At 41.3% G+C, this 19,026-nt stretch overlaps 2 protein-coding genes across 8 annotated transcripts in view; one reads left to right on the forward strand and one right to left on the reverse strand.

Moving 5' to 3' along the window:
* wds (WD repeat-containing protein wds) lies at positions 1-2,280 on the reverse strand. Its single transcript, XM_022803157.2, has one exon. The coding sequence runs from the start codon at positions 1,795-1,797 to the stop codon at positions 862-864; it is 936 nt and encodes a 311-aa protein (XP_022658892.1). The 5' UTR covers positions 1,798-2,280; the 3' UTR covers positions 1-861.
* A 570-nt stretch (positions 2,281-2,850) lies between these two features.
* Positions 2,851-19,026, forward strand: part of LOC111249365 (N-chimaerin-like) — a 41,798-nt gene continuing 25,622 nt past the window's right edge. For 2 of the 7 annotated variants that reach the window (XM_086986116.1, XM_086986121.1), the window contains exons 1-3: positions 5,262-5,623; positions 7,561-7,650; positions 8,221-9,238. Coding sequence is in view for 4 of the 7 variants with exons in the window: in XM_022803145.2 (XP_022658880.1) it covers positions 13,399-13,480 (82 nt within the window). In the remaining 3 variants the exon portion in view is untranslated. Of the gene's footprint in view, positions 4,525-4,809; positions 5,192-5,259; positions 5,624-7,560; positions 7,651-8,220; positions 9,239-12,125; positions 13,481-19,026 lie in introns of those variants that run through there. The other 5 variants (XM_022803155.2, XM_022803153.2, XM_086986114.1 and 2 more) reach the window with 5 other exon arrangements.

Genomic DNA, 19,026 nt, shown 5'->3' on the forward strand with positions numbered 1-19,026 from the left:
AAGAGTAAAAAGATCAATATAGCAAAATGTGAGTGAATTTATTATAAGAAGATGTTATCTCACTCAAATCAAAATAAGCACAATGTGAGGAAATATTTAGATCATTATAATAATTGAAAATTATCACCTAATGTATTTTTCATTGTTTTATTGTGTATTTGATCAACATACAAGCTTGAAGAAAATTTCGTGTTTTTCGTGACAGCACAATGTCGATTGTAATTCATACATTTGACTGACTATATATATATATACATAGATAGATATATATATATATATATATATATATATATGATGTGAGAGTACAACAAGGTTTTTTTATATGTACACGTTCGGTATCTCTAAATCGTACATTCAAGTGTAATATACCTTAGGGTTATTTTGACAATGCGACATACGGAGCAGACTGGCGAGACGGGTGATTACCGTATTCTTCCAGTTGCATTAATTCAATTTATTTAACACCGGTGATCAATCTCCACGTTTTTACAATTTTTTCAACAAGATCTCGCAACCTTTCTTTGATGCTACTTTCCGCGACATGGCAAAAACATTGACTATTAAATTGATTCAATTTATGGATACAAAAATAGTTAATGTCTTCAATGTTTTGCCATGTTAAATGACATAAATAATGTAATTGTATTGCCAATGTAATTTATTTTTTAGATGGTGAAGGCAGCAGGAACTACAGTGTACATGTGTAATTTTGAGCTGCTAAACTTCTCTAGTGCCGATATCCCTTGTACACTATTTGTTTTCCCGGTGCAGCCGATGCAAGGTACTGCATGGCTTTTCCTTTTGTCAAATTTCATAATGCATTGAAGCCGGCGGAAATTCAATTTAATATGCCATCATAATTTAAGTATCACTCCTCCAGAGTTTGATGGTTTTATCGCCTTCAAGTGCTGCCGATGCGATGAGGTTCTCCGTCGGGTGACAAGCCGTACATAAAACAACATCTGTATGACCTTGTAGCTTTTGGACGATTTCTTTTGTCTGTAGGTTCCACACGTAGACCATATTGTCTTCACTGCCGGATACGATCCATTTTCCGCCAGTAACAGAGAAGTTCGCGAAGATACAATACTTCTCGTTTTTGTGTCCCGTATATGTTTTAAGACATTTGCCCTTCGAGTAATCCCAAAGCTTCAAGGTGTTATCGAGGGTGGCGGCCAGTATATACTTTCCGTTCGGGGAAAACTTGACAAATGAAACTGGCGGATTGTCATCGTCAATCAACGTCTTTAGACACTGACCTGACGCTGTATCCCAGATACGGCATAGACCATCGTACGAGGAAGACACAATTAGACTTCCGTCACGATTAAAGTGTACAGCTGATACAGGGTCACTATGGGCCGGAAGCGGCTTCAAGCATTTACCAGTCTTTACGTCCCAGATTCGGACAGATTCGTCAAACGAGCCGGACACAATCAAATTGCTCTGAGGGTTAAAGTTGCAACAGAATACATAGTTGCTATGGCCTTTTAGCGTTTTTAAACACTTACCCGATGTATGCTCCCAGATCTTGAGTGTCTTGTCGTCACTGGCTGACACCAACAGGCGGGAATCATTCGACCAAGCCACATCAGAAATGCCCAGTTTGTGCCCGGAGATCGTCTTTTCGAATTTTCCATCGCGGGCACCCCAGATCTTGATCAGTTTGTCAGCACTGCTTGAAGCTAGCCATTCGCCATCGGGCGAGAATTTAACAGAGCTGACGGCTTTTGTATGGCCTGCTAATGTGAATTTGAGTGTATAATTGGGACGGGCCCGCGAATTATCTGATGACATGTTATTTGTCTCCGTGCGCTGTCTTTCCGCTAGATTTTAACAGGTAACAACTTTCTCTGCCTTCCTTTATCTGCTCCCTAAGAGGCCCCCTATATGTATACCACTGCGCAAAATATGAGCGAATTTTTTATTTGTTTTTGTCGCACAACTCATCAGACAAACAAAACTCTTTTCGAAACAATTGTTGTCGCTCTACAATGGCTCCATACGCGAGCCTATGGCCAATCGCATGGGCGCGATTTGCCGGCCAGTTGGCGCCTTGGAATGCAGTCACTAAACTCGGTTTAATGTGTGTGCTTGGTTTCTGTAGCGTCTCGCGACAAATAACACAGCTCTTCGTTGTTCACGAGTTGAACAGCTGAATCAACCGTAAGCGAAAAGACAGAACCACAAAATTCAATTAACCCTAGCTAGCAACGCACGGGGGCTCACTTCTTCCACACGTACAGTATGCACCACAAGCGGCATCAGCGTTTGTTTACAAATTAACTTGCGGACCTGCGAACGGCACAAAACCGGCGCGCAAATTTGAATTACATCTATCGGAAAGATTTCAGTTGCATCACTAATAGAACTGGATCACGTAGTAAAGCTTTTAGCAAGCTTTATTTCCGATACTATCTTGTAGTTTGACAGATGCGGGTGGGCTTGCTTTTTTGTGATCAAATGAACTAATTAATGCCAAGCTTATTTTAAGAATATCTTCTGCTGAAACGAGTAGATGGCTGATAAAATTTCACAGAACGAAATCAACCTTATTTCATTCAGCCTCATATAAGCCTTCTTCAATATTTATTAAAAAAAATAATATAAATAGTCCTATTCAAGATAGATATTAACTACTTAAGAAACACCTTTGTATCTCGCACTTGTGTTAGAAAAATAGAATAGGGTATTCTACAAGTTGCTGGAGTTCAACGTACAATTTCTACCTGCCGTCATCCAAGCTCGCCTGTATGCGAATTTTACCTCCGCCCTTCCGCTCAGAAATTGGTCCTCGCCCTTTGCAAGACTTCAGTAGATCAGCAGGGGTCCACGACGCTAAATTCAGCCGCTAAAGCCAAAAAGACAACCACAAGCCGGTGTTCTATGGCACATTCTCGGGGGCCTGCCTTTCTCCCCTCAAAAGCAAACCATCGAAACTCTTTACATATTTGTTTTAAAATGACTTCCTATATTCAGATAGGTCGTTTAGTGTGTCCCTTTGACTGAAGGTTTGCCCGTCCAGACTACCTCGATATTCATTATTCTAGTGGTTTTGCTACTGATCTGGTTCTGATTCGCTGGCAATGGAGGCTTTTCGATGTACGATCTTCTTCTACTAGCACAATGACCACCCTTGCTCTTCCTCCGCTGAAAAACGAAAGTTGGCGAGTCGCGCGTACCATCACACCGACCGATGTACTTTAGGCCCATAATAGCGATTACCAAGCCCATGTCCACCCTTTCTGAATTTATGAGCAGACACCAACGAATATTCTCTTTCCAGATGCAAGCCGTTCTCCGTCGAGCCACACTCTTTCCAGTAGCAAAGGAATACGGAAGGTCGCTTTTTGTTTGCATCGGATATGTTCGTCGTCTCTTTGTAGTCAGCGAAATAGTTGTTATTTCTACGACTAGTGTTCGCTTGCCCTTTCCCCAGCCGCGACACAACGCCCGTAACAACAATATCGGAGCTCTAATCCGGTGGAGTCGACATCGGCTGGCGGCGCTCCAAGCGGAAATCCGCTATCGATTTGAAAGTGGTTGTGAGTGTTGCTAGCTCTCTTAGTTTGTTTGACCGTCCAGGTATCAGTCCGTTCGCTGATAATTAGCACAGCCCATCGACTAATAGCAGCTTGAGGCGGCACCAGTGGCTGGAAGACAGTAGCGCTGACTTTTGCTCCGTTGGATCAGGATTGAGTGTTCCGAGGTAGCCTGCAATATACAGGGGTCACAGGCTAGTCGAAGCCGAACAACAAACGCCCATCACAGAGCAGATCGCTCCCTTTTTAATCTGAAAGAAGATCAGATGGCCGATCATTCACAGCCACTTACCGTGTCCCTGGGGATGCGTCGACACCCGGAACATTTAATGTCTTGTACTTCTTCTATTTTCACCTGGACCAAATAGGAAGAACCCTGCGAATGTTTAAATTCGAAACGGTTTGGGATAGATCCAGTGTGATCATTAGTACATTCATTGTATAAGGCGTCGGTGCTTTAGTGCGCAACCCTGCTCGCGTAAGCAGTTACGCGAATCAAAAACTTGTACTTGCATTGAGAGTACTTGTAAGTGGCTGCTTGTTTTTATTTCAGTTTGGCCGGAATACTCTGTATTTGTCTGTTATTGTCGTGTTTTATGAGAGCAAGTGATAGCGCGCACACGGCGCTCAGCTGTTTATTCTGTTCGACAAACAAAAGGGAAAGAGACGGAAGTCTAAGCAGTCGCGCGGGAAATACCAGTCCGAACCGTATCGTTTCTAGTTTGTGTGCTATCTGAAGATAGTCGTGATAGGAAACGTACGTTGCGTAGGATAATTATTCACCGGTGAGAAGTGCAAGTAGCCAGCCTAATGTTGCCTCAGCCTATATTGTGTTCGTCGATGGTCATTGTTCCTATGTGGCAACGTTGCAGCACTGGTCTAGCTCATTTCTACCATCAAGCTCCTTGGAAACGCTAGTCGTTCAGGAGTTTACTGAGGACTATCTCAGATGTAGTATACCAAGATCCACTCGAGTATTTAGGTGAGGGTCGCATGAGCAAACGCAGCTTGTTAACGCTTAATTAATGTAACTGTTTATCAACATGACTAAGCTCACATGCAGGCGCATGACCTATCGAAACCTAGGCATAAAATAAAAGATAGAAATCTTCATATTTACACCTCAAAGGCAAGTAAAGCTTGTTGTTCGCTTTTTATCGCCCTTGATCTAGTCAACTATGTAACCTGAAGGCGTCTTTCGTTGCACAAATAAGAAACTATAATTTGCTATTCCGTAGATTCTCGACTAGGCGTGAAAAACGTCGTTGTAAAAGCAATCAATATGGCTCTCTTGGACAATGAAGAGCCGTTATCGATGTTTACAATATTAGTTTGAACGGAAAAGTAGACTTCAAACGCACTGCACTCCATCTGAAAAGATGGACACAGCCGGCGACTCGAGCGGCAAAGAATATCACCAGGAACACCCTTTCTCTACCCCCTCCCCAACTTACCTCTTTCTCCCTCCTCTTTTGTGTAAACACACATAGCTACATTCTTATACGTGAAATCAGTAGACGGCTGCCACCAATCCACCCCTCCCCCCACAATTCCGTGCCCGCTATTATATGGAGTTATCAGTGCTATGTGCCGTCGCGAAGAAACTCCGCCTGATATTCACCTTATGAACTCGGCTGAAAAGTTACCTAGTAAGTGATTATTTGCTTTCATTTCTTTGGCCGGAATATTACGTTGAAGTTGTTAGATGATGGTCTTCGAGCTCTTCAGAGTTATGCGACATGTGATTTGGCTTGTTCAAACTGTGGATGCGTTAAAAGAAAGTGTTCCGCGTACTCTGCTCCGGTTTTTTCGATCTTCACACAGATGTGTGGAAAGTCCTCAGCAAAGCTCTGTCACTGGTCCACACGTAAGCTTGCTTTTTGCTGGCGTCGAAGGTGGTTACGCTTTAAACATTTGCTTATGTTAACAGCAATCTAAAACGGAGCTCTGCTAGCGAGTTATCTGTTGTCTTCCGCTTGGCTATTTTTAGTTTAGCAACGACGAAAATAAAAGGAAAAGAGCCTAGATTAGCAGTGCTCAGTCAGGGAGTCCTACGATGACTCATCACTCGCTCGCAAACGGTATGTGTCACTATAGGCTGCCAGTGCGTCGAGCACAGTATATTGATATTCATTAATTTGAAAATAACTATTCTAATATAGCATATTAATTTTCGTAGTATTTTTCTTCATCGATCGAACAGCTATTTAACACCTGGATATTTGGCCCGTTGTTATTTGGCGATAGCTCTACATTATTATAGAAGCGAGTTCTCGTACTGAACTGATGTTGAAAGCATTGCTATTCGTTAGCTGGAAATCTGTCATTACAAAATGGCCGCCTCAGTTGTTTTGGTATCGACAGTTTGCTGGTAACAACCACAGATACGTTACCCCAGACAACTGATGACAGTTTACGCGTAAACCACTAGGATCTAAGGCTAGATCCTAAGCCATACTTGAACATGCGTACAGCGAGAAGTTGTATAGTACTAGTGAAACAATTATTCCGCTTCAACTAGCGTGCCGCTTGTAACTTCCAACTTTTTGGAAAATATGTAAACAGTTCCATACGCATATAATGTATCGTGTAACACGCTTTCTACTAAGCCGTTGACGGAGCGATTCTCGATGTAACGCGCATTATGTACGGTCGATGCTAAACAGAAATTTTGTTTTTGGCAATACGGTAATAATAATAATAATAATTTCCATAGTAGCACTGATTAAAGTAAAAATAAATCGTTAAACTCGTGTGAAGGTATTAAGCGAGCAAGTCTGAAATACGAAAAAAAAAAAAAAAAAAAAGCAGAGGAAAGATACTCCCTTTCCGTATTACATACAGGATGTAAATGGGCCTGAAAAAAGGCTTTTAATCGTTTCGTCTCATCTGAATCGCTTAATGAATGAATTTTTTTGAAGGTTGAGGTTGCGAAATTAATACCTATATTTGCGGTACTCTTCGTGCAAACCAGGTTGTACAAATAAACACTATTCAATCAGGATAGAGTGTATGTGCTTCAATTTAATTCAGGCCATTTGCTCAAGGTTATTAGTAGTAAAATATTAAGTTTAGCTAAAAGTCATATCCGCAGGCGGCGTCAATATCGACCGTAAAATTCAGAACATTCATAGCCCTTACCGGATGAATCTTGCAGATATATCTATAAAAGCGTGGTTACTAGCACGGATCCAGTAATGTTTGGGCTGTACATTCAGTCGTATTAACGAACTACCTTCTCCATATAGAAGTTCAACTTAATAAAATTCTCTCAGGAAGTGTTTTCTGGTGAACTACTAATAATTGCGAATCGGCACTGACCGCATGAGCGAGGCTCCACACATTTTTCGCATCACTGTTATAAGTTGGCCCTAGCGCAGGTCGCCCACAATCGCGGCCTAGAACATAGTCTAGTGCAGATTTTTCTCTTGGCGTAGATTTACAGAAGTTTGTTGATACGTGTATTCCTACTTTCCGAATCTGCAACTGTGAGCTTCATCCAGGTTCGCGTATCGTTGATAGGAAGACTGGCCTCGGCGTTAAATACGCTCATCCAGTTTGTGCAAAGCGCGAACAGAACCAACTTTTTTTTTCGTTGGGTCGGAAAAGAATAGCCTATACTCGCTGAAATTTTGTCCAGAAGATTTTCTCATTTACCCATTTAATCTGAAACGATCAGTTACTGTTGAACGTGATACGTATCCTACATGGAACGGAAGCAATGGGACAGGGCAATAAAGGTTAATCTTAAAAATTGTTTAGATTACCCCATTTTGGGACGCATGAACAAACGAAACACTGCTTGCTTGGGTTGATTAAAATTAGAATAGTAAAACCATACGTAATAGAGGTCATAACCAATAGTGGTGTGCTGACTATTTAAATGGCTTCTGTAAAAAATCTATTTTCACAAAACGTGAAACGCAAAAAATGGTAGCGGTAACTGATTGTTATTTTTACACCTTAGAGTAAATCTTGCACAAGGCTTTGTTTGAAATTACCGTTTATAATCTTTCAGATGCTGTGACACCATCGTCTGTGATAGTGTAGCTCTTTACATCTAGAGGTCACGACAGCCTCAACAAGATAAACATGGCTCGAAATTTCGGTAAGTATGCATCCAATGCTTGTTGCTTGTTGTTGTCGTCGTCTCTCGACCCATCTAATTCACCTGTGACGTACATATAATTGCTAGGAGTTGGTCTAACGAAATTTCAATGCTTTAAGCACAAACTTCACTATAACTGGCTAAAAAATGAACTATGCAGCATCAGAGCTGTGATTTGAAAATCGAAACGTACGATACTGCGTGAATTTGTATCCTTTTAAGCACGCGCTGCCTCGAGAAGACCACTTTAGCAATTGATGATTACCAAAAAAAGCCCTGCAGAGTTCTCTCTCGCTATTCCGTCTTCGATTGTTAGAAATGTCAACTATCGGCAAGCCTAGTTTTTCAGGGTTCTGTCTGTTCACTCCTTACGCCTATGAATCCCTAACTAATGAATTGGCCAAAACGTTTACAGTGTATATTGCATCGGCCTGCATCGTAACAATTGTCTCATGCACTGATCGTCTATTTGCGTCCAGCCAAACAAAGCCCACGGTAGTTTCTACGCATATCTGATTACTATTACTAAAATTATCTGTTGATAATTATGCGTATTTGGGTTTCATATAGCAAGCGCAGAGACCCACCCTCTTCCATACTATTTACTCGTTATTGCCTGTGCGGGTGTTCATCGGCATCGTTGCATACGTGCGCGTCGATAAACGCTGCTTGAAATCTGGAAACAGCCGCTGATTTTCATGGAACTCGTAAAAAGAGGATCCCCTATAGCGCCGATCCTGCAAATGATGAAATTGTTTGATGAGTCAAAAGACGGCCACTGACTTCTTTTTAGTTACTCATCGGTGCTGCTAAGCAGACAGCTGGATCAGAAAGAACAAACGTAGAGTGCGAAAATGACGCTTGTTTCGTGACGGCATTTGTGCTCTGCAGCTGGAAGTTGAAAGGAGGCGATTCTCATATGTGCGTAAAACCAGCGATGATGGTGACAAATCCCGTTCAATCTGCCATAGATGACGTCTGGGCAGCGCCAATTTACAAGCGTCTATATCAAACGGGCCAATTGCCGGCTACTTACGAAAGGAAAAAGAGCTACCGGACGACACTACTTCAGCGCCCGCATCGTCAGTGGTTTGTGAACTAAAAAATTGCGTTTCTCCATCAATTGAGTTGCGAGATGTGGCCACAATAGCAAATCAGTCTTTTTGCTTGGTGCGTAACTGACTCGTAGCATTGTTTGCCCGCAGAGAAAAATTGGTCGAGACGATTTTCGTAGTATTTTTGAATTTTCGTTTCATTTAACTTCTTGACGCACAACGAGTCGCATCATTACAGCACTGCATTTTAGACGCAAATTGTCAAATGATTCGTGAGAAAAAGAAGGTGAACTTTCGATAAGTTTGCGTTGTACGTGCGGGCTGCTGAAAGAAACAAGACATCGTGCAGAACAAGAAGGAAGTTCTTATGGAGTTCGGTGTCAAAGCTACAAACAATGAAAACATACGAATTTTACGGACTTACTGACCTTGATCAAGGTTTGCAGTTGGCTTGTTCATTGTCTGCGCGTTGGCTGGTTTCACATGAAAATGGCGGTCGTTCTATGTAACAATCTATACTATTTCGATTCCAGGTAACGTATTAGGTATGATCCAGATCAATCAACCGATTCATATAGTTGAAAATATTTGATGAATTATGTCGCTAGTCACGTCGGAGTAAGGCCCGCTTCCTCTACTCCAACCTAGCGCTTGATAAGCTGCCCTAGACTAGAACGTAAATAGATATGGCACCCAGTGTCATTGGACGTCCTAGACATACACATATTTCGGTTTCTGCCCTTGTCCACTAGAGATTATACGTTGTGGAACTATGCAGTACATAGTGGCCGTACGTACCGTCACAAAATATTGAAGTATAGACGCATCATATGTACTCAATCCCCTTGTTATTTTACACATATTTGGAAGAGGATTGATAAAAAAAGATAAGCAATTGTCCCACTTCGTCGCTGTGCGAGAATCGAATTAATGTGAATATGTGTTTAACATTAAGAGGAAACTGAAATACGGCCTACCTTGAAAGCATGCTAAAGCTACTTACCCATCGACCAATATATTGATTCTACCATTTAGCTACGACTGTTCCATTGACCGTACGTAGAGATGTCATACAAAAAAATAATCAGTCGGTTATCGTACTTAAATTGTTCGCTAGCTCGAATTCTGGTCACTCAGTGTTGGATATCAGGGCACATAATAGCCGGAAGCTATGCTTAAATTGTTAACAATTAAACGTATAACCAGTACGCATTTTGGTTCTTTTCCATAGTAGTAATTTTTCAGTCGTTCTGATATTCTGAGCTGGGGGCGCATTTAGTCGCATTTCGACACAAATCACGCATTTTCTTTCATTTTCATCATTACCTGTGAGGTCCGACGCATCTGCTCTTACTTTTAGTCGCGCTAGTGTTCTCGTAGGGTATCAAACTTTCTGACGACCGCTAATATGGCGAATTACCGTAGCCGGCCGTGTTATTAGTTTTCTCAAGTTGTTGACAAAACGCTGGCAGCACTTTCGGTGCTTCGATGCTGACTGAATTTCGGTGCGGCGCACTGCGTCATATTGACCCCAACTTAGGATTATTCCCTAACGCCTAACTACAGACCTTTTCGAATCTGGTGCCTGTGAGCGACCCAGGTGCTCATTCGAAGGCGCTTACGCTGTTTTTATTTGGTCTCTTATGAGCTACACACAATTGCACTCCGATATTCTTAATGCCATGCTTTAGCTGCAGAATTGTGCATTCTTCGAGGGCTGGCAGAAGCTAAGTGGATCATTCTATTTTAAACATGGCACTATTTTTTTTTTACTTTTTCAAGCGCTTGTTGTTCTGTGTGTGGACTATCAAACTCTTCACTATTTTGAAGCTTTTGTAATTTCATGCGGTACCAGTGAGGTATTGGCTTCGGTTTTTACTAATCACAGTTGGGGCAGGTTGTTATTTGTTACTAACCTGCTAATTTGAGAAGATATGTTTAGTCTTTCTGATCGAAGCTAATCCTATTTTCGAATACGATTCTAAATATATGGAATTATATCATAAGGCTTCTATCATTTCAAGCGCATTGTAACGGATGTTCTCCTTTGCGAACGTCGCTGAATCCAACGCATTTCAATTGGGGATATAAAGCGTAGATGCTTCGGGCTGAGCTTTTTCTTTAGTTATTGGGCAGAAAAATTGTCGAACTACTTCCTGTTTTGTGACACTAGAACAAGCTCGATGTTGTTTCAAGTTTGGTTTATGCAAAATACAATAAACTGCCCCAAGGGGCTATACAATCAATCACGTAAAACGTGCGAAAGCTCACCAGATTAAGAAAGACTATTTGTTCTGCTAGCAGATATAAAAAATGACACAGTAATAGCTGAATTGACTCAGACAAGCCTTCAGAAAGCCTCTGAATAGCCTGCCACTTTATCACTACAGCTATGTCTGTTAACAACTTTCAAATAGACTGAAAAAGAAAAACGGAACGAAAGCCTACATTTTCGATTCGAACATAGTAGTAGTAGAAATTCAGCGATGTTTCACAAAACAGGATATTTTCAGGCAAACTCGAATGAAAACGCCTGAAACCTAGAGTAGTGAAACCTTCGATCCGTTCGAAACTAATCAGAGTTAAAATGTGTGGTTAAGCCACGTATGATGTTGGTGTTTATTGATGGCCTAGGTGTGCGCGCAATGAGCAAAAAAATCTGATCAAGCAGAGATTCAGGTTAACCATTTTCGTGTACGCAGTAGCTTCGAATGCCTGGAACGGAGAAAGAGCGATAAGAAAAATTTCAACTGATTCGTATGCTCGCCTCGATAGGATATCAGACACCATTGACGCTTTTAGTTATTTGGTTTACCTATAGCAGCTAATCTACGATAACTCTTAACCGTCTCTAGATACGAACATGATAACAATAATAACAACAACAGCAACAAAAGGCTTATGGTACTGTGGTGTACGATAACAGAAACAACAGGTTTCTCCACCCCTACGCCTTGGCTCGTGTCTCAAGTAAGCCGCTCGTCATTCGTTTAGACAGAAGAGATTCGTTTAGAGAGCAGGATATTGAAAGCAGATGTCCTGGTTACTGTGTAACTGCACGCATGTTTTTCCAGTATAAGATAGATGGGCTGCACAGGCCAAGAGCTCTTTGGGTTCATTTAGTAGCGACGTATTGGTAGGACGCCAGTGACACTGAGACACTGATACGCATTGACCAAAGAACATGCAAGAAACACAACAAAAATATGATCGTTGTTGTCGTACAGAACAGGCAATTAGTAGAAGTTGATTAGAGAAAACAAGGAGTTAATGTAAGACGCCGAAGGCCACACTGACAATGACAACAGTTTGTATCTTGATGTCGCACCGTAACCGCTCAAGCGGAATCATTGACCCAATGGAGAACAAGAGACACTGTACCTACAGGGAACAAACCTATGGCGTTCGTTACAGCCACTCTATGGCGGCGGGTACCGCCACTGCTACCCTGACCGTCACGACGATCACCAGCAGCAATAGTAATAAAACGGCCATCGACTCAGAGATTCACCTGTCGGTCCTTCTCGCCTCAGTCAGAGGAGCTCTGGGTCTCGAGAGAACAACTAGCCAACAACAGTTCTATCCGCGTTGAAAGAGCGTACAGCTTTGGTTGACGAGGAGCTGAGAAAGAAAATGCCCAGTAGAAAACAGTACGAAAGACGGACGGTAATGGCAACAGCAATACATGCTTAGAGACAGGGGTATATAGTGCGAGCGAACCTGAAAGCTTGTGTAAGCTATTTTGTCGGCGGGTCAGCCTTCGGAGTTGGTTCCCCGATATGGTTGGTTGACTGTGGTACGGCTGCAAGCACAGTCAAGAGACCTGGGCTGATCTGATGACGGAGACTGGCTAAGTGAGGTAATGCCCGCAGCGCCCGTGGTGCCCACGTAGATGTCGGAACTGAGCTGAGGTTTGCTCGCCTGTTACGCGGCAATTATGACCACTGTGGCTGTTGTTGATACTGATGCCGCTGCTGAAACGCACAGCATTGGCTAACTGGCATACGGAGGATGGCTATGAGCGACCCGGGCGCCGATTGACCTAGATAATGGGTGCGTGCAAACCCTCAGAAGACGATCGACGAGACTCGCTGCTTGCAAGCGCTCCCTAAATTCAGTGCTGTGGTGATTGTTTCCCGTAGTCGTAAAAAGTGAAGGCGCGCGGGTTAGTTGTTTTCCAAGTGGGGCCAACGAAGGATGCACTCCGTAAAGAATGACGAACTGGGTGATTGGTTATACAGCATTGAATGAAGCACGATATTTGGTATTGTTTCCAAATACTGGCGTACGCACGCGCACGAGGGTGCAGCATGTAGTGAGCGTAGCAGTCTGTAATTTAGGGAGGAAAATGGATGGGACAGAGTAACCCGTCAGAACTTCGTCAGAAGCATATCGAATGAGGCACGAAACAAATTATGCAGGGCTATAGGGAATTCTGTGTAGTTGATGTGCTTAAGTGGTCGCGTTCTAATCACCAGCGTGGAAATAGCTTTGGTGAATGTTATGTGGGTGCAAGCACTGGGCCGACAACCTGGTGGATCAGTTTAACAGTGAATAATTACGTCGTCGAAGAGAGTGAAAATAACCGAACATGGAATACCTCGTTGGTTTTAAATTTAATTTATTGGAAATAAATGGTGCTCTTATAACGATAAAACAATCACAAAGTGTGCACCAAGCGTGCCAGTGAAGAATGTTGGCTACTTATGAGGGTGAGATGGGCTCATGGGGTTCGCTTCCCATGAACTGTCAATACAAATTTCTTCTGCTTGTTGGTGAGTTCTAAAAATATCGAGCGTATATTTAGTGGTAAGAACGGCATCATATAGAAGAAATCCTTTGCCTTTTTTTGCTTGCTAGATCATGCGTGGAATCACAAGCATTCGTTCAGGACACAAATAGGTTGTAACAAATGTGATTCGATACGTAAAAGCCTACATTTTAATTTAATTCATGGTTTTGATACATCCGCAACACAAGAAACGCTTTATGTTCGTTTTACTTAGGAGACCATTCAAATGCTGATTACTGATCGAAGTCACATTCTAGATAGCCGTATTGATAAAATAGTTTGCGACCTCGAGGTTGAATTAATGTACCTAAATAAAGTAGAATTTATTTAAGGCAGATTGCTTATCTGTTAAATCATTACATGATTTGAGTTCAGACCGACGTAAGTCAGGTTGGTTTCTATCTATAATAGAATTTATTATTACTTAGTACGGAGGAAAGGAATTGTAATATTTTTTACAAATAATAGTATAACTCTATTACATAGATTTTGGGAATCTAAAAAAATTAAAAATTCAAGCACTGAAAGGCTTTTGTTATTTTAATGCCGGCAACTTCATCGACTGTTATACGCTCAGTTCAAAAGGTTTGAACTTGACGACACCGTCCTATGAATTCTGCTATCTGCATCAGGCTTATAATATAGAAAATTGGAACCCACTCTGTATGACAAATTGGCCCGTGCATGCGGGTCTTTCGCCTAGTTTACTTATTAATTTAAAGTTCCTACATATCATAATGATGATCGAAGATCACATCAAGCGAGCTTACAAAGGGCAGTTTGAAGCAGCTTAAATCTTAGATTTAGTTAATTCCGCCTCACAGCAATCTTCTTAATAAAACCAAGATCGCAGCATTCGATAGAGCGTTGTTCAGCTCAACACGATGTCGAAGCCTGCCTTTACCCGGCATTTTTTGCCGCTGATCAAAAGAAAGCTATTTGCTGTCGTCCACGGTATCGTTCTTTCAAACATCCATCCATGATGAAAAAAACACCGTCAATACGCAGCTGGACTGACTGGCCTTTTGTTTCGGCGACGTCCTTTTTGTGCCAAAAGGGATTTTGTTCTTTCGACACGATCGTTGACTTTCTTATGGTGTTTTCCATCACTAGTTTTGGTTTTCTTATGGGGGTTTTCGTCTTGTGCTTGGTAGTGATTTAGAATCACAACACTAGGCATCATAAACCCTCGTTGACCACCTCGTCGGACCGCAACGAATCACAGAGATCACTTATTATTTTGGGAAGGTAATCATATCGTTAGCGAATCAGTTACGAATGTAAAGTTCGTGAAGCGCAATATGCGACGGAACGAAGTCAATGTTCCTTGCGTGGAACACCAACGGCGGCACGAGTGTGCCACAGAGACAGAACGAGAAATACTCATTGACCGTCTCTAGCTTACTTTAGCAGTTGGTTGATTTCTTTATTGGCTTCACGATAGGGTCATTATTTAGTTGGAACGATATAGTAAAATTTAATTTGACTCGATCAGGAATTTTCATCCGGTTCCGATTCCGAACGCTTTGTCCACCAAGTTAACTGAAATTTTTCCATGCGTGTCTATCTGGAATCACGACTGTAGACTGAGTTGTGGGAATTCCCGTACCTATTTGAGCTCCACGCTAGCATTCTTGGTGTGTAAATCTCATTTGCAAACATCAGACTTCACCTCTAGAGGTTGGCCACGCTAATGTGGGACCAGCATTAACCAGCGTCTTCCGCCTGCAGTAACAGGTACTCGATATTAAATCAACATGTTATTCTATTCCTGGTTTTGCGTCGTTACTCGTTTCAATTAACGATATTGAAAATGACGTCTGCCAGAATCTTTTCTGGCAGTCTAACTACCTCAATAAAGACAAGCCGTTCAAAAATGTTTTGCTTTTTTGTCGAACCGGGTCAGGTAGAACGGTGAATTACGAGACGCTGCGTCGTTTCGAAGACTCTTCTGCATAACCAATTTACTTCTGCTTTGCTTCAGTGGCCACCCTAAAGCTGAACACAGGTGCTGTACTATCTCAATTTCTAGCTTCATATATTTGTCTAGGTCATTACCTGCCACAGTTTATCTATTTATCGATTCCACTAGAAATCCCGGTACGCGAGTTTGTTTGACTTAGAAAGAGTTTCCTAGGAAGGTCTGAAAACAAAGATTATTTTTTCTCATAGGATGTGGTGTTTTTTGCTCCAGTTTTATGTAAATATTCGGTACTGATTCTTTATGAATACTGTGCTATATTAAAATGGGTAACCAATTAGCATAAGGCTTTCAGCGGCTCTTAAGAAAGCGTCGGATCACTAACTGCCAAGTTTAATACTTTTTAATGCTTTATACCAACCTTCTGGAAACGGAATGTTATCGAAGGCCATACTTTGATTTTGCCAATTACATAACAATGGATTTTTTCACGCGTACGATTTTCGTATGGGTATTTAAGCTTCCTTCAATAGTGGCTGGCGCTTTACTGTCGTTATCTTTAATTGTTGCCTACTAAATTTTGCTACCGACAATGAGATGTTTGTGCGCAAAATCGCCATCAGAGATCTCAGCTTTGTTTATCTGAGGCGTTGAAATCATCTTGAATGAGTCACCGATGAAGAAGGGGTCTTTTAGTATAACCAACATTGTGCTTGCGTTGGACAGGTATAACGGAAGGTCTTTCGACTGTCCGCGGCCAATTAAATTACAGTTACTGTTATTTGAGGTTTGAGCATCTGGTGACGACTGTTTTGATGCGGTGCAATCCGCCTCTCTTCAGAAATATACAGATATTACATACCAGACAGCGTCTCGACATTGTGAGAGACTCATTGTTGCTTGTTGAAGCACCACAGAAGCCACGAGTATCTGTGGTTATCTATGCCGTTGCAAGAGTTCTCTAATTTAGGGTTGTATTGTTACTAAATTCTATTGTATTCGTCTCCATATAATAACGTATATAGGGTAAGGCATTCAACTTCGGACAAACTGGAAGCCTGTTTCTCGTAGCAGACAAGTGTTCCGTTCCCCCTCAGCTCCCTCTAGAGGAAAAACCGTAAACTTACCATGGCGGGAAATAGTGTATCTTTTTCGGAATTTAAACAAAAATCAGCTATTATCTAATGTATTTGCGACGAACAAACCCTATCAACATTAACAGCTTCCCTTTGGGGCCTAAATCTACGTCGCTATTAATTTTTACGTCGGTTTTGGGAAATTCGGAGAACATTTCCCGGGGGCAAAGCAAACGATTTCTAATAAAAATCAGATCTGAAAAATTAGAAAAAAATGGCACAGAAAGACATTTTTAATACACCCGGATATTTAATTGAGAAATCAACGGCTGTTTTAAAGCAAATTATTAGTCGTCGATTGAGTCGTGTAGGTAAGTTCCAACGGTCAGTCCTCTTGAGATTTACTCAGCCCTTTTGCACCTTCTGTACTTATTGACCGTTTTGAGCCTTTGTGTGGTTTGTGACTCTTATGTAATTCAAAGTTTGATTCCGCTAGAATTCATGTTTTGTTCGCGGCATGTTTAAGTTGCTCTTAAATGAGCTTACACGTAAACACATTGCGTAACATACGCTTCCAATAGAAAAGTTATTTGCTAATGACAGGTGAAACATTTTGAGAGTGACCAGTGACTTGTTGAGGCCCTCGATTGAAGATCTAATCACCTTAAACGACGGTTGTAATAAAGAGAAACGATCATTAGAAGCGACACTTCGAGAAGATGCAGAAAAAAACAGCTGAAGGTGCTGTTTTTTTTTTTTAAGTACAGTCTTAAAAATAACTCGTAAGAAAACTCAGGATTTAGATCGTCTACCTTGTACATAGTATTTATAACAGTAAACGGTAACCGATTAACAAGCAATCTTTAGAAATATATATAATAGAAATGATAATAATAGGCCATTTGGAAGTCGTTTATATACTGACATATTCAAAACACCGGTTTCGTTTTATACGTGACGATCTGAGTAAGGACGCTATTAAGTTCTACAAAAAACGTCTATCAAATGACAGGCGATGATGCATTTCGACCAAGATATGTATTTTAGTGCAATATTTAGCAGTGCAAATAGTGTAGATATTAACACCTGCATATTGATCTAGGCGCCAATGAGCCCTTTGTTTCGCCCTGTTAGCCCGAATTTTTTTTTGACGAAACGAGGTGGTTTCGTTGCGCTAGACGAACGTTGCCTTAGTTACACAGTACCCCAATCGACTGTAACATACGAACAATCTCATTGGATAGCATGGTTGTTCCATCGATATGACCTACATTGTTTTCGTTAACATGATATGATATGATCTTATTTCCATGGCGTAGGTATTGGGAAATGGCCAAACCTCCTAATCCTGTTCTAATACGTTCAATAAAGGAATATACGTTACTGCTATATCGACAAGATTCAACTACGAATGCTGACAGCCACTTGTAATAAATAGTATTAGGCAGAACTGCACCTTCAACTAGTAGATCAAACAAGTGATCCTATTTTTGTCACGCAAACAGTACGTAATACATCGACTATAGAAATGCCATATTTGCGTGTCAACAGGACAATCAATGTGATTTCAACATTTCGTAAAACGGTAACAACAATTGTAATTAATCTTGATTTAGAAGTTCTATACGATAAGTGACGCCTGTTCTTAGGGGACGGTTGTTTCCTGTTCGCCTTCAACACCTTTTCTCCAAAATGAGATAAATGACCCGTCGGGAAAGCCCTAGCGCTGCAGCTCGTCGTTCCGCCGTCTGTAAAGGCCACGCCTGCAAAATCGTTTTAATATTACTGTATAGCACTCGGGAGGGTTGACATGTCAGGGACTGGTTGTTTATTACAATGCTGAAAGATACCAGATAATAAAAGTGACATTTGCAACCACATGGCAACATCGTCACCGAAAGCCGACTACAACGAACCCCTTTCCAACTCCTCTGCTGATGAGACCCCTGCTGGTAGAATCTTATATTCTATAATTACCCGCAACACATATATTACGCTCATTTTCGTGTTAATTACAATATAAATTTATGGAGGCTGCTTCGTTGAGGGGTTTCGAAAGGTGTGCGCAAGACGTGGATATTTTTAAATAATTTTCACTAGTCTGCACCAAATCTGTTGAAATACTCTTGGCAAAGGCCCAGTGAACAAATCTCAATGTAAATGAACCTGAGTAACCTCCTACATTGTATACCCGCCTATAAGTTGTTATAGCATTTTGTTCGTTAAGGAGAAGTACTTGAACGCATATTTAATGATGCATAGTCTACTGGCCAGCACTGGACGTAGGCTACATATATTGAAAGAGAGTCCATAAACAAACAATGATCAAGATATCGACGATTTTTGCGAAAAATTTACACGAAATACATTAATTATATGAAGCAGCTCATGATTACCATACATAGCATCCTTATTATATAATATGTGTATGTTGAGTAGCTAGCGATTGCTCGCCATTGTTATAGAAATTTATTTGTATATAGGAAAAAAAATAGAGAATCAGAAAAAAAAAACGCAATTAAAAAACATGCT

This window comes from Varroa destructor, unplaced genomic scaffold (genome assembly GCF_002443255.2).
Source record: "Varroa destructor unplaced genomic scaffold, Vdes_3.0 BEIS01000004.1, whole genome shotgun sequence".
In the NCBI taxonomy this organism is placed as follows: Eukaryota; Metazoa; Arthropoda; class Arachnida; order Mesostigmata; family Varroidae; genus Varroa; species Varroa destructor.